Source organism: Crotalus tigris, unplaced genomic scaffold (assembly GCF_016545835.1).
Source record: "Crotalus tigris isolate CLP2741 ecotype Arizona unplaced genomic scaffold, ASM1654583v1 scf7180000018750.1061991, whole genome shotgun sequence".
In the NCBI taxonomy this organism is placed as follows: domain Eukaryota; kingdom Metazoa; phylum Chordata; class Lepidosauria; order Squamata; family Viperidae; genus Crotalus; species Crotalus tigris.
Window position 1 is genome coordinate 227,345 of NW_024097182.1, and position 14,720 is coordinate 242,064.

The window sequence follows — 14,720 nt, forward strand, 5'->3', positions numbered from 1 at the left end:
AAGACATTTATTTCTATCAAAGTATGCCAGACCCTGGAATGCTACTTTAAGAGTTATTAGGATGAAAAATTATTAGTTGGATTTTTTGGCAGGCATCAGTTTTTCACAGCACTTCAGGAAGTTTTTTTTTTAAAAGTAGGGAGTCAAATGAATATTATTTCATAGTTTATACCTTTCTCCCCTCAAATCTTATTAAGCACTAACATGCATAGGGATTGAAAAAACGAAGCTGGAAATAAATGGGCAAAGCCCTTTTCTCAGAAATAATACAATTTCATTTAATTAAGCAATACAGGTATAATCCAACATATATTTGTTTCTACATGAGATTCACCTTTCTCCTGTGCTGTTAATTTTTTTTTAAAAAAAACAACTATTATACAGGGAGTCCTTGACTTATGACCACAATTGAGCCAACATTTTTGTTGTTAAGTAAGACATTTATTAAGTGAGATTTACCCCACTTTATGTCCTTTCTTGCCACAGTTGTTAAGTGAATTACTGCAGTTAATAAGTTAGTAACACACTTGTTAAGTGAATCTGGCTTCCTCTATTGACTTTGCTTGTCAGAAGATCAGAAAAGATGATCACATGACTTTTGGACACAGCAATGGTCGTATGTATGAGTCAATTGCCAAGCATCTGAATTTTGTTTACACGATCATGGGGATATTACAAAGGTCGTAATTGTGAAAAACAGTCATAAGTCACTTTTTTCAGTGCCGCTGTAACTTTGAACTGTCAATAAATGAACTGTTATAAATCGAGGACACCACCTGGTAGTTTATTAATCCTAACTATTTTGGCATGAATTCTTCTAAACTGGCAAAACAGGAATTCTAGGGTACCCAGATCTGAACAAAAAATTAAGTTATGAGAAAATCCCATGATAATGTATGATCTTGCCCCAACTTAACTGAAAATATTCATGTTATTCCCACAAGAAGAATCCTGGGAGGCATGTAAGCCTGGAAGGAAAAGAAGGAGGAAAGGGATTAGGGAGAAATGGGCCCACAGTCAGCAAATGAATTTCCATGGTTCATGGTAGAGTTAGAAGTAGATCTCCTAGTTTTTGTCCAATGCTTGAGCTCCTATGATACTCTGGTTCTCATTCTCCATCCACATAGGATACTGTAGATTGCTTTGCAGTGGAGCAGGTTGGGCTAAAGAAATGGATTCAAGAGAGCACAGGTTGTCTTTTGAAGGCAAATGGGGCATCCAGTCACCCAGCACTGTGATATAATTGTCTTACTAGATCGGTGTGGAACAAGAGGCTATGAATAAAATGCCCTATTTCACATTGTTTTAATTAATTAAACATTAAACGCTTTCCCTGCAGCTTTTATGTTCTATTCTACAATTTGCACGTTTGCAAATATCAGAACATTTGTGAAGAACTTAGGATAGCCTTCTCCCATCCTGTGCTTTTCTGATATTGGTTCTTAATTTGCAAAATCCAGCTGTTTGCAGCATAGGACTGGAGAAGCGAGGGGGAATCTTTTTACACCAGTCACATGAGTTTTTTCAGATGAAGTCCCCAGATGAGGTTGATAGCTTGGAAATCATCATTCAAGCTGGTCTACAAATGGGGAAATCAGTTTGCAAATATTTCCTCCTTATAAACACTTCCAGACCACAAACTGTTTCCCTGCCTCCCTAGAAGGGAAAGAATATCTAGAATGGTTAGGAAGACTGTTGCTAAATTTCAAGAAGCATTCTTGCAAAGTTTTAAGAGCAACTTTGATTTGAAAATTCATTTACCAGACTATCTGAAGGCTGTGTTATGGTCATTAAAAAAAACCTACAACCTAAAGTATAGGTGCAAATTAAGCTGCAACACAAGATGTGGTGGAGAAAAAAAGCTTAAAATAAATAATGTCTTATTTCTGAATTCTGAAATTTCAATGCAATTACCTGCCTGGTAACTAAAGTATCATTAATTGCTTAATTAGGTTGCATTTTGCTGCAGAGAATGTAAAATAGGTTCACTTGAAGGAAGATTAAAGGTTGTTGTCAAATACGTATACTAAGAGTTGATTGCATTAATGGTGTTATTTGTGCTTCTGTAATTGCTGCAGTAATTTATATTTCTGGGGTTATTATTATTACAATACTGAAGATGTCAACTGTCATTATTTAATATTCCTTTATATAAGAAAAAACTCCTTAGTGTAATTAAACTTTATAATGAAACTAGCTGCATAATGCTTTCATCAGAGAGAAAAACCTACTGTGACGTGGTGATAGAAATTTTCTATAGAAGAGGGGGACAATGGCAGATATATCCAGTGAGTACTAAGGAAGGAGTTTATTAGGATTTCTGCTTACATATCATCCCAGCAGGGAGACAATGTATTACCAGAAAAAAAAGGATTAAAATGACATTGGTTTGCCCCCAAATGGATATATTAATGTTTATAGAAATAGGCAAATGCAGACACTGTTATAACAACTGTGGTGGCGCAATGGTTAGAATGAAGTATTGCAGACTAATCCTGCCGATTGCCAGCAGTTTGATCCTGACCGACTCAAGGTCAACTCAGCCTTCCATCCTTACGAGATCAGTGAAATGAGGAGCCAGATTGTTGGGGGCAACATGCTGACTCTGTAAACCACTTAGAGAGGGCTGTAAGGGACTAAGAAGCGGTATATAAGTCTAAGTGCTGTTGCTATTATAATTTGATGCATCTGAACATAGCAGAGGAGATTATGACTAGGTGGCTTCTCACTGAGTCTGGGGTCCAAGATGATAACTGCTGGTGAACACCTTCAGATTCCTGCTTTGTTTCATTAGAGAATTTACATGTGGCCCTTAATATTCTGCTGTGTATTCTTGTAGGATCCAACACTGAAACATTTCTGACAGTTTGTCTATGGAAATTCTCAGTCATCCAGGTCACGGTTGTCCCAAAAGTGCTTTTTCTTTTATTTTTTTCAAGAGGCAACTGAACTTTCTTGTTTTTTCTTTGAAGACATTTCGCTTCTCATCCAAGAAGCTTCTTCAGCTCTGACTGGATGGTGGGGGAATGAAAGGATTTATATTCCTTGCAGACAGTTGGTCATTTGCATTCTTTTAGAGAGTTGTTGAGGCCACTTGGAGGTTTATCTATGTATCCTCAGGGTCACCTAAGTAGTGCAAATGGGTGTGGAGCCTTCTGGGAACTGCTGAAAGACTATGTCAGATTTTAGAGTTCTGGGCATCTGTCAACAAATGGACAATGGGACTCAAGAGCTGTGGCTGGGCAACCAGGGCTTACCCTTGTACGGTTACCAGAGGGTTACAACCACAGAAAAGACAAAAGAATATTGTATTTGAAAATCACACCATTATGGCCTACTCCTATCTTTCCTATTATCTATCCTTATCTTCTTATGACTATAACTTTGCCACTTGTATCTTACAATTTATATTGTTTGTTTGTACCCCAGTATGATTTATGTTGTTTGCTTAGCTAGTATTCTATGACTATCACTAAATGATGCATCTTATGATTTATGATGAAGTGTTGTATTTCACGATTTATGATTAATGTATTTTCATGTTGTATATGATCATGATTATCGCTATTACTTGAATGTGCACTGAAAGCTTATGCACCGGAAACAAATTCCTTGTGTGTCCAACCACACTTGGCCAATAAAGAATTCTATTCTATTCTATTATGAAGCAGGGCTAACTGAAAGCAAATGTTAGAACTGTGGAAAAGAATTTATTCTGACTCAAATATCACCAAACAATTATTAGCAGATCAAAGGAGATTCATTACCAGAAATAAGCTATTCAGGGATGCAGGGCTGGAAGAGATTCAGAAAAATTGTGAAAATGAATAGTAGAACAGATAAAACGCAGATGACAATAGGCAGAATTATCAGCAGAAAGACAAAGACTGCCAGCATTGAAAATAGTGCCCCCAAAAGACCTGACATTTACAATGAAGGATATGAATAAGGTGCTTGTAAGGATTAAAATAACATCAGTTAAACAGTCCAATAGATTTGCCTACAGTACAGCATTGGTGGTTATGGAAGAACTAGGTAGCAAAATTAGAAAACCAAAAGCAAAATCATTTAATCCCAAAGTGGAAGATCAGACTGGGGGCCAAGATAAAGAAAGTAAGATCCGCTGCAAGTAATTTAAAGAACATGAAAGAACAAAAAATGAAGAATGTAAGAATCAAGAGAAGCCTAATAAAAAGATATTGGTTTAATTCAAAAAAATGAAGAAGCTTTGAAAATAATAAACAAATAGCAGCAATGGGAAGATTAGACACTATAAAATACAAATCATCCAATTTAAGCAAAATCAGCTATTTTAATTGTCAATGGTGTAACAAACTGAACTGAAGCCATTTTCCATTTTGTCTTCGTTGTCATATATTTAGTTTTTTAGAAGAAGGAAGAGGGGGTGTAGTTTTCAGTTAGCCAAAACAATTCAAATGTATGGGAACCAAGATCATTGCTGATACCATTTTGCGGGCTGGAGAACTGGGAGGAGTGCCCACGTTTTCTAACAATTGGTGAATGTGATTTATGACAGCAAATTGGGGTGGGAATTGTAACTTGCCACTTTGTAACCAAGGTGAGGGGAAGTTAGTTTTGTGTTCACCTTTGTGTGTGCCATTATTTTGTAGCGGAATGAAAATGTTCTTTGAGGAAGAATTCCTTGCCTTGAATTTCTTTTAATTGGTCTCATCTATCAGAACCATGACGTTAATCAGACCAGAGGCAATTCTATCAAAGTGTAAATGGCACTAGAAATTATGAAACCAAACAAAAAAAGAAACAAGTTTTAGAAAGATCTATGGGAAGATGAATTTAGTTAAAAAAAACAAAAACAAATGGAAGAACTAATAATAACAGCAGAAATGGTTAAAACTGAGTGAAAAAGATTAAAAACTGAACATCTGTAAATAATCAATTGCATGACTAGCTTATGTCCCATTACAGCTAAACAGCTTAATGACATATTGCATAAAGGAGATATCAGTGACTGGTTAATAACTCACAAAATGTAAGGTGGACACAAATAAAACTTGGCAGTGGCTTACAATTGGAACATTTAAAAAAGAAACTGAAGTCTAGATTTTGGCTGCTCGAGAACAAGGTTTTCAAACTACCGTAATCTGCAACTAAGGCCAGAACTGAAAAATCATTAAATGATTCAAAGGGCAGATTATGCAAAGCAGATCATTCACTCAGCTCATGTAATATAAGATATAAACAACAACATAAAGCAGTTGCCAAAATAACCCATGATTTATATCTGATGAAACAATTTTTATCCAACTATCATAACAGCACAATGGTTTGACTGATGAATATTTGCAGGAGCACTAGTGGAAAATAAACTATGCTTTACAATATTCAGAGGCAGTAGGAAGATTTTTTTTTATTCTGATAAAATCTGATTTTGTATTGATCTTGGGTTGTTTATAGTGAGCCTGTCTCTATTTTAATTTGTACTTTATGCATTGTTTTATTGTTTGTTAACTATGAGACTGTGGCATTTTAATTCATATATGGGAAACCTAATAATACACATACAGAATACAAGTTTTGTGTTAAATAAATAGTCAGTTCTGTAACGTGTGCAAAGAATGATGAAAAGAGCAAACAAAATCGTGATGTGGCTGGTTGCTAGGAAACTAAACACATCTGTTTCTATCCAATCCCTGCATGGCACTCTAAACTCATGACTACACTAAAGAGATCTAAAGAATGATCTCTTCCCCCCCCCCCAAGATATCATGAACTGTTACTGAATTACAGTTTTACATCAATCAATAAATAGGTAATGTAAGAAGAAGGCATGGTGAAGAGAAGCTTAAATCTTTTTAAAGGTTTGGTCTTTTTAAAAAAGGGTTTTAAAAATAAATATAATTGTGAAAGAACTAAAGCAACCATAGATTATTTATGTAGAAGAAAGAAGAGGAGCATATTTGACGGTTGTTGTTAGTGCCATTTGAATGTATGCATTTATGAAGTTTTTCTTTCTATAGGTTCAGCCAGAATTATGACTTGTAATAGAATTTCTGACTTGTTTTAGTCCAGTAAAGCTGCATCATGTAAACTCAGATCGCTGAAGCCAAGTTCTCCAGGAATTAAATTCCCATCAGTTAAATTAAATTAAATTAAGCTCACAGATCTTTGCAGGAATTAAAACCTAGGCCTGCTTTGAGGAGAGGTTGTAGGCTTATTGTCTTTATTATTGCTCCAGATAGGTTAATCAGGAAGTAAAACAAACACAATGCTTTTAAAGTAATGCAATTCAGAAGAAGGTTCCTACTGTGTCCTTGACCATCCTGCTCTCCCCCATTGTTTCCTTCTGTATTATAGAATGATTTAATTTCTTTAAAACTGTGGCGATGTCAGTGGCCAGCCCATTTTCTACTCCAATAAAGGAAGGGATTTGCTCTCTCTGACTCTCCCTTGCTGTCTCTTCCCTCCTAAATCTGTCTGAAAACTAAAAGCAGTTTGCTTTTAGTTTTAACATTACATTACTTGTGTAGTTGAGCACACCAGGTGAACATGCATTCTATGCATTTCAGATGTTGAGTCTGCAGATGGAATATGCTAAACATTTTCTACTCAGGCGTTCACCTGTTCTTCTGTTGTCTGGCCAATGTGTTTATTTGGGGATAGGGGTGGGCTTAAACATGTTTCGATAGTGTCATTTTGAAAAACAGATGTATAATTAGGACATGATTAATATGTATAAATTAAATAAAAACTGGATACAGATTGCTTTTTTTCTTCATGATTGCATACTAGAATCACTTTTTTTAGAGAGGGGACAAGTCCATGATCAGATACTTGTCTTAAGCATTCATGCATGCTTATGAGCTTCTCATGTGTATTTGGTTCCTACTGAATTATACAGGCCTCTAATCTGACACAACATTGGTCTTCATAAATTCTTCTGTTCATGGTTGTCAGATGAACTTAACAAGAAATCTCAGCAGTTGGAACATCTGGATATAAGGTTGGTTTATCTAGTTTACCTAGTTCTGAAATCTCATCTATATTGACTTTTTCTTATATTCTGTTTTTGCAGAACATCTCTGATCCCCAATCTACCTGATAGGACATGGCCTTCTGCCCGTAAAATATGGAAGGGAAGAATTGAACTGCTGCAATCTAGATGTGTAACTTTGGCTGCCCCAATGTCCTCTTTTCCACTTGTTGAAAAGGATTACATACCAATGATCTCAGACATCCCCCCGCCAACTTTAAACAGGAACATCTTTACTTCTAGAGGAGCCACTTCCCTTTCAGCCAGTGGTTCCACCACAATACCTCTTTTACTTTGTTGTTTCCTTTTTGGAGCCCCCTGTTACACATGGTTTCCTGAGCCTCTGTAAAGCTGTGCTGCCTTTGTAAAGCTGTGCTGTCTTTCCAAAGGCATCCTGAAGACAGTGCAGATTTACAAAGAGAGTACAGTTTTTAGAAGGCTCATGGGGTCTAGTGTAGGAAAGATTTGTCGAAGAAGGTGGTTCTAAAAATGAGAAAGAATGGGAGCAAGGCAGTTCTGCTTTGAGCATACTGGCTGAGTGCAAAGGGCAAATAGTTTCAGTGCAGTGAACTGGGAGAGAAGGCAGCTGGGCAAATGCTTGCTGGGGCAGGCTGTGATGGCTGAAGCTCCCTGGAATGTGATAAGCATCCTCGGAGTTGCATGGTTCTGGGTCTGCTTGCTGCCCCACAAAGCAGGGTGCAAGCACATAGATAAGGGAAAGATGGGAGGGGAGGCTCAAGGCTGGAAAAGATTAAGGTGGGCACTTGCTTAACAAAAATCCATGATTCCTTCCGTTAACGACCACAATAAGGAGTGCTGGGATTGCCATTCGTCGGTGCAGTCATGTGACATCATGCTTTACAACTGCATTGACTTATGCCAGCAATCCCAGTCTTAATTGTGGTTGGACGTTGAGAATTATCTATATGTAATCTAGTTTAGAATACATCTGGATAATGATTTGCATCCTACAAAGTTTTAGGAAATAATATAGAAACTTCCTTCCTTCCTTCCTTCTTTCCTTCCTTCCTTCCTTCCTTCCTTCTAGGAGGAAGGGAGCCTAGATAAAGAAAGCAGCACTGTGCTGTCATGATAAAGCTCTGTCTGTTTCATAAAGGCATTGTAATAGCAAAGAAGCGCAGCCTGCACTGTATGGCCTGACTCTTTCATCATTTTGACAAAAGCTTCAGAACCTGCAGATGCTACAGTCTACGGACTTCTTTAGTCTGAACCATATCTAAAAGAAACGCAAGCCAGACAAACTGTAGGGTGGAAGCTAAATCGTCCATGGTTAATTTCAACAGGAAGCATGGATGCTTGTTCTACGTCCTTTTTTCAGTAAGGATTTCAATTTATTTATTTATTTTTAATCAATCTTATAGCCTGCTATTCAAGTGTGCACTCTCCATTCAGGGTAGCTCACAATAGTTAAAAGAATGTGCAATTAAATCAGTTTCAAAGAAAGCATGAGAATAGGTCCACAAGAAAAAAGAACAAGAAGCAAGGACCCGCTTTCAGTGGGCTTAGAAGTTAAGCAGAGTAGGAGCTTGTTAATTTTGGAAGGAAGACCATCAAGAATATTGGAGCTGTAAGCTAGATGTTGAACAGTTGAAAACTATCCCAAGGAAGAGCTCAAACTGCTTCTGTATTATTGTTTTGTCTGTGTAGTTACCAGGAATCAAGATAAGCTCAAGGATGTCTTTATACTGCCTATCAGTAAATTCACACTGTCTATGGAACACATGCCATTTTATAAATAGATATCAACTTGTTGCTACAAGAGTGCCTATCTTTTTAAATATAAGGCATTCCAGAAGGAACACAAGATAAAAATACCTTACCTGCTTTGTTGCATAGTGATGTGGTAAGCCACCTATAAATATTGGTCCTGTTGGCTGCCAAATGAGAGATGACCAGGAATTGCTGATTCTGGACCTTGTCACAGTAATTCCCACCACAGTCACGACAGCCTCACACATTTCCAGATCTTGACTACATTCATTTGGGAGGAGGAGAAAGGAAAAAAAAAAAGTTTTACAACTGAGCTCAACAATCTGAGTTTCTTAATGAACTCATTACATTGTGCCCATAAGAGGATGGATATTCTGATATACCGGCTCTAAATTAATAGCAATTTAACAGTGGAAATGACTATAAAGCACACACACACTCTCCTTTTCTCTTGTTTTGAGCAGCTTTTCTAAAATATGAAGTTGATCTATCATTAACATAGCAATTTTATAACAGAATGAACAAGGATTGAGAGAAAGGGAGAAGGGGTAGCAACATCAGAGCAGAATTAGAGATTTAGAAGAAGGCTAGAATGAGGGAGAGAGAAACAGATGTAAAACCACCTGCTCTGTGCCTGCACAAAAAAAAAAAAAAAAAACCATGTGAGATGGCAGAGCCAAAAAAGCTGGAGGACATCAGTCAAGAACATACATCAAGATGTGGAGTCAGACAGAGTGGGTTCAGGAGAGAAACAGTCTTTTTTTTCTTTTTTCTTTTTGCACTCTGCTGATAGAAATGAAGCAGAGTTGCCTAGGCAGGTCATGTATATGAGGATTTACAGCCAAATATTGGCTTCAGGCCACTGCTAGTTGATAAAAGATACAGCAATTTGTCTGAGTTGTTTTCAGCATAACAGCTGTTATGTATGCATTTGCCTACAAGCAAGTAATATTCTGGAATTGTTTCCTTGGGCTTTCTGTTCATAGGACAAGATGTTAACAATTCAGGATTCCAGTGAGCAGTTTTTCACCTTTTGCTTGTGCAGTTGTGTACCTTCTGATATAGTTGGATTGAACATTTCCAGGAGAGGATAAATTAAAATAACAACCTTCAGAAATTATTCTTTAACATTTGCAGCAGATACTACTGCCCAGTAGTTCACATCTGGTATAAGTATCCCATCAAGCTTCTTCTACAACCAATGCATAGGGTGTTCAATTTTTTGTGGGAACAGTGATAGTGTCCTCCTTCTCTCCGCTCAGTACTAAAATGTACACACAATAATTCAAGTGCTCCTCTGGGTTAAGCTGCTAATAACTGTGCCCTAACAGTAATTGTGTAGTTTCATCTTTTGTGCTTCCCATAAATATAATAATTAAACATTGGTCTTCTAATTATAACCTGGATGATGAGATCTATCCAAATAGAGTATTCAGCACCCAGGATCATTCAAAATTTGATGGATAGAAAGGTCAGATGATCTGTTAATACACCATAGGGTGAAAGGGTGACTTAGCATAACAATAATATTAGCATCCCCAAACTCATGTGTGTGATGTCCTATTTAATGGCATTTGTCAGCAAGTACTGACAATATATTTTAGACTCTATGGCAAAACCATTTGAAAGATAATGAAACATCAGATTGCCTTTCCTGCCAACCTTGTTAAATGTTATTCATACTAAGAACAACATTTTTCACCCTTTTGAACTCTGAAAGAATGTGATCCTGTTTCCTGAATACACTGGTCACTCTCTGTAATATTTGTGGACAAATACAGCATTTATTTCTAATCCATTGTTTGGTGCAGTTGAAGTCATTTGTAATATTATTAGCTATGATTATCATGTCCATCGATCTTAAAAGAACCTAAGTGGCTATAACTTTAATTAAATTGAAATGCTAATGTCAATAGGATTAAAAAAGAACCCCATACTATCTACTATCTGTAAAAGTTATTCATCACCCACAACATTGGAACAATAATAGTCCATCAGTGATATTTCACCATTTGACTACATTAATCATTGTTGTCCCTGATATTAATATTTTATCAGTCACTATGAAAATTTATTCCTGGTGTAATTGAACATTCTTTAGGCATATCTTTCTATACTTTCTAGAGTGCTAGTATGGCCTTTTCCTGACTTTATATATTTAGAAGGTTCAAAAGAATTTTTATGTCACTGCACATTTCCTAGCTCAAGTAACGCATAAATTAGATTTCTCTTTCAGTTTAAATAATGCATGTTATCAGGTCTGTGGTGAAATGTCTAGCATCGATATATATATATATATATATATATATATATATATATATATATATATATATATATATATATATATATATATAGGTCTTTGGTTATCTTTGGGTTCGGGTTTTCTCCCGCGTAAAATTGGAAGTGTCTTGGCAACGTTTCGACGAAGTCACATTCGTCATCTTCAGGCTGGTGTTTTTAGCTTCTTGCTTTGAGCAGCAATGTGTGGTTTTAGCTGTTTCTTCTTTTAACTGCCAGTGAGGGTATGAACTGATTGGATGGGAGCTTGGCTGTGTTCTGATTGGGTGGAGGTGTGTTCTGAATGGGTTAGGGCTTGGCTGTGCTCTGATTGGCTGGGGGAGTGTTCTGTTTGGTTGTGCTCAGGTTAGTCTGAGTTGCAGAGGGGTTTAAGATTTTGGGGTTAGGGAGTCGTTTGTCAATAAGGGCAGGTTTCCAAATGGCTGGTAGGCGGGAGGTATCATCTCGCTTGTTCATGCTGTGTGGGCGTTTTTCTATCTCGATGGCTTCTCTGATTATTCTGTTATTAAAATGTTCACTTTTGGCAATGGTTCTGGTATTTTTAAAGTCAATTTCATGTCCTGTGGCTTTAAGGTGTTGGACCAGGGAAGATGTTGGTTCCTCTTTTTTGACTGAGTTCTTATGTTCTTCAATGCGTGCACTTATTCTTCTGTTGGTTTGTCCGATGTATGTGGTGGGACAAGTGGTGCATGGGATTTCGTATACTCCTTGATTTTCTAATTCAATTTTATCTTTGGGGTTTCTAAGGATGGTGGATATTTTTCTGTTTGTGCAGAATGCTGTTTTGATGTTGTGTTTATGGAGGATCTTACTGATTCTGTCTGTGGTGCCTTTTATGTATGGGAGGAGGGCTTTGCCGTTTTCTTGTTCTTTGTCTTGGATTTTAGTGGGGGTTTCTTTTTGGATTAGGTTTGTAATCTTATTTCTATGGAATCCATTGGATGTTAGTACATTGGTGAGAGTGTGTAGTTCGGGTTTTAGGTGTTGTTCGTCAGCTAAGCGTTTTGTTCTGGAGATGAGTGTCTTGGCTACAGAGTTGATCTGTGCTGGGTGGTGGTGTGAGAGAGCGTGCAGATAGCGGTTTGTGTGTGTTTTCTTCTGGTAGATGGTGTGTCCTAGGGAGCCATTGGATTTCTTGTAGACTAAGACATCCAGGAAGGGAAGTTGGTTGTTAGCTTCTGTTTCCATGGTGAACTGTATTTTGGGGTGTAGGCTGTTGAGGTGTGTGAGGAAGTTGTCCAGTTTTTCTTTCCCATGTGGCCAGATTATGAAGGTGTCGTTACATATCTGAGCCAGAGTTTGGGTTTGTGATCCGATTTTTCTAGAGCTTGGGTTTCAAGTGTTCCATGTAGAGGTTGGCAATGATCATAAAGAAACAAAGCTTACAGCCCAGCGACCTACTAGTGAGCTTCGATGTCATATCCCTCTTCACCCAAGTGCCTATCAAAGAAGCCTTGACAGCTATTCAAAACAAATATAACCCCCCCAAACACATCTTAGATCTGACCAACCACTGCCTATCCAACACATACTTCATCTATAACGGACAAAAATACAAACAAACAGAAGGAGCACCCATGGGATCACCCCTCTCACCTGTCATTGCCAACCTCTACATGGAACACTTTGAAACCCAAGCTCTAGAAAAATCGGATCACAAACCCAAACTCTGGCTCAGATACGTAGACGACACCTTCATAATCTGGCCACATGGGAAAGAAAAACTGGACAACTTCCTCACACACCTCAACAGCCTACACCCCAAAATACAGTTCACCATGGAAACAGAAGCTAACAACCAACTTCCCTTCCTGGATGTCTTAGTCTACAAGAAATCCAATGGCTCCCTAGGACACACCATCTACCAGAAGAAAACACACACAAACCGCTATCTGCACGCTCTCTCACACCACCACCCAGCACAGATCAACTCTGTAGCCAAGACACTCATCTCCAGAACAAAACGCTTAGCTGACGAACAACACCTAAAACCCGAACTACACACTCTCACCAATGTACTAACATCCAATGGATTCCATAGAAATAAGATTACAAACCTAATCCAAAAAGAAACCCCCACCAAATCCAAGACAAAGAACAAGAAAACGGCAAAGCCCTCCTCCCATACATAAAAGGCACCACAGACAGAATCAGTAAGATCCTCCATAAACACAACATTAAAACAGCATTCTGCACAAACAGAAAAATATCCACCATCCTTAGAAACCCCAAAGATAAAATTGAATTAGAAAATCAAGGAGTATACGAAATCCCATGCACCACTTGTCCCACCACATACATCGGACAAACCAACAGAAGAATAAGTGCACGCATTGAAGAACATAAGAACTCAGTCAAAAAAGAGGAACCAACATCTTCCCTGGTCCAACACCTTAAAGCCACAGGACATGAAATTGACTTTAAAAATACCAGAACCATTGCCAAAAGTGAACATTTTAATAACAGAATAATCAGAGAAGCCATCGAGATAGAAAAACGCCCACACAGCATGAACAAGCGAGATGATACCTCCCGCCTACCAGCCATTTGGAAACCTGCCCTTATTGACAAACGACTCCCTAACCCCAAAATCTTAAACCCCTCTGCAACTCAGACTAACCTGAGCACAACCAAACAGAACACTCCCCCAGCCAATCAGAGCACAGCCAAGCCCCTAACCATTCAGAACACACCTCCACCCAATCAGAACACAGCCAAGCTCCCATCCAATCAGTTCATACCCTCACTGGCAGTTAAAAGGAAGAAACAGCTAAAACCACACATTGCTGCTCAAAGCAAGAAGCTAAAACACCAGCCTGAAGATGACGAATGTGACTTCGTCGAAACGTTGCCAAGACACTTCCAATTTTACGCGGGAGAAAACCCGAACAACCAAAGACCTATATACAAATACCCGCGAAAACCTCAGAAAACATATATATATATATTTTCATAAATCTGTTTCTATATTAAATTAATTTTTTAAAATATGTAAATCTGCATTTAAATAATATTTAAATATGAATTTGAATATACTGCTAGATATAACTGATGGCAAGTATGCTTCTTTGAGTGGAGAACTGTACTGCAAAACGTGAAGAACTCCATATGCGCAGGTCAATTATTTTGACTACATTAGACTAGAGTCAACAATCAGCTTGATTTCTTTTGTACAACAGTGTTCTTATATTCTTAACCAGCTTGGGGCTTTTTGTGCATTTTAGATTCATAATCAAGACAATCATTTTCCAAATTGCCATCTTTCAGTATGTCTCTGCTATGATTATTAGAAATAGCATGTTTGTCCACATATTAGAAAGCAGCTTTAGCTGTCAAGCTGTTTCATTCTGCTATAATGTGTTTGCCTGTGCACATATGTGCATTTAAATAAATATTTTGTTTAAAAAAATCAGCTTGATTTCTCTCTAAATGTCCACGAGGGACCAGAAGTGTAGAACACTTCTGAAGGATTATTTGTGACTCTACTCTATAGCAGAGGTTATAATGAAGAGGACTTTTTCTCTAACTCTGTTGTTTGCATGAATTATTTGTATTGTATGACACTTGCTGAGGAAGAGAAGCTGAAACAGTTTGGATACTCGTTATATCCAACTTTCATTATTTATCCCAAACATGGCAGTACAGTTTCATCCAGATTAATTGGAGTGAGTCACTGGGA

At 37.6% G+C, this 14,720-nt stretch overlaps 1 protein-coding gene across 1 annotated transcript in view; it reads right to left on the reverse strand.

The window, feature by feature from the left end:
- LOC120313635 (protein eyes shut homolog) overlaps positions 1-14,720 on the reverse strand; it is a 304,352-nt gene that overhangs the window by 60,817 nt on the left and 228,815 nt on the right. Inside the window, exon 10 of the mRNA XM_039355733.1 lies at positions 8,854-9,004. Coding sequence (XP_039211667.1) covers positions 8,854-9,004 — 151 coding nt within the window. The remainder of the gene's footprint in view (positions 1-8,853; positions 9,005-14,720) is intronic.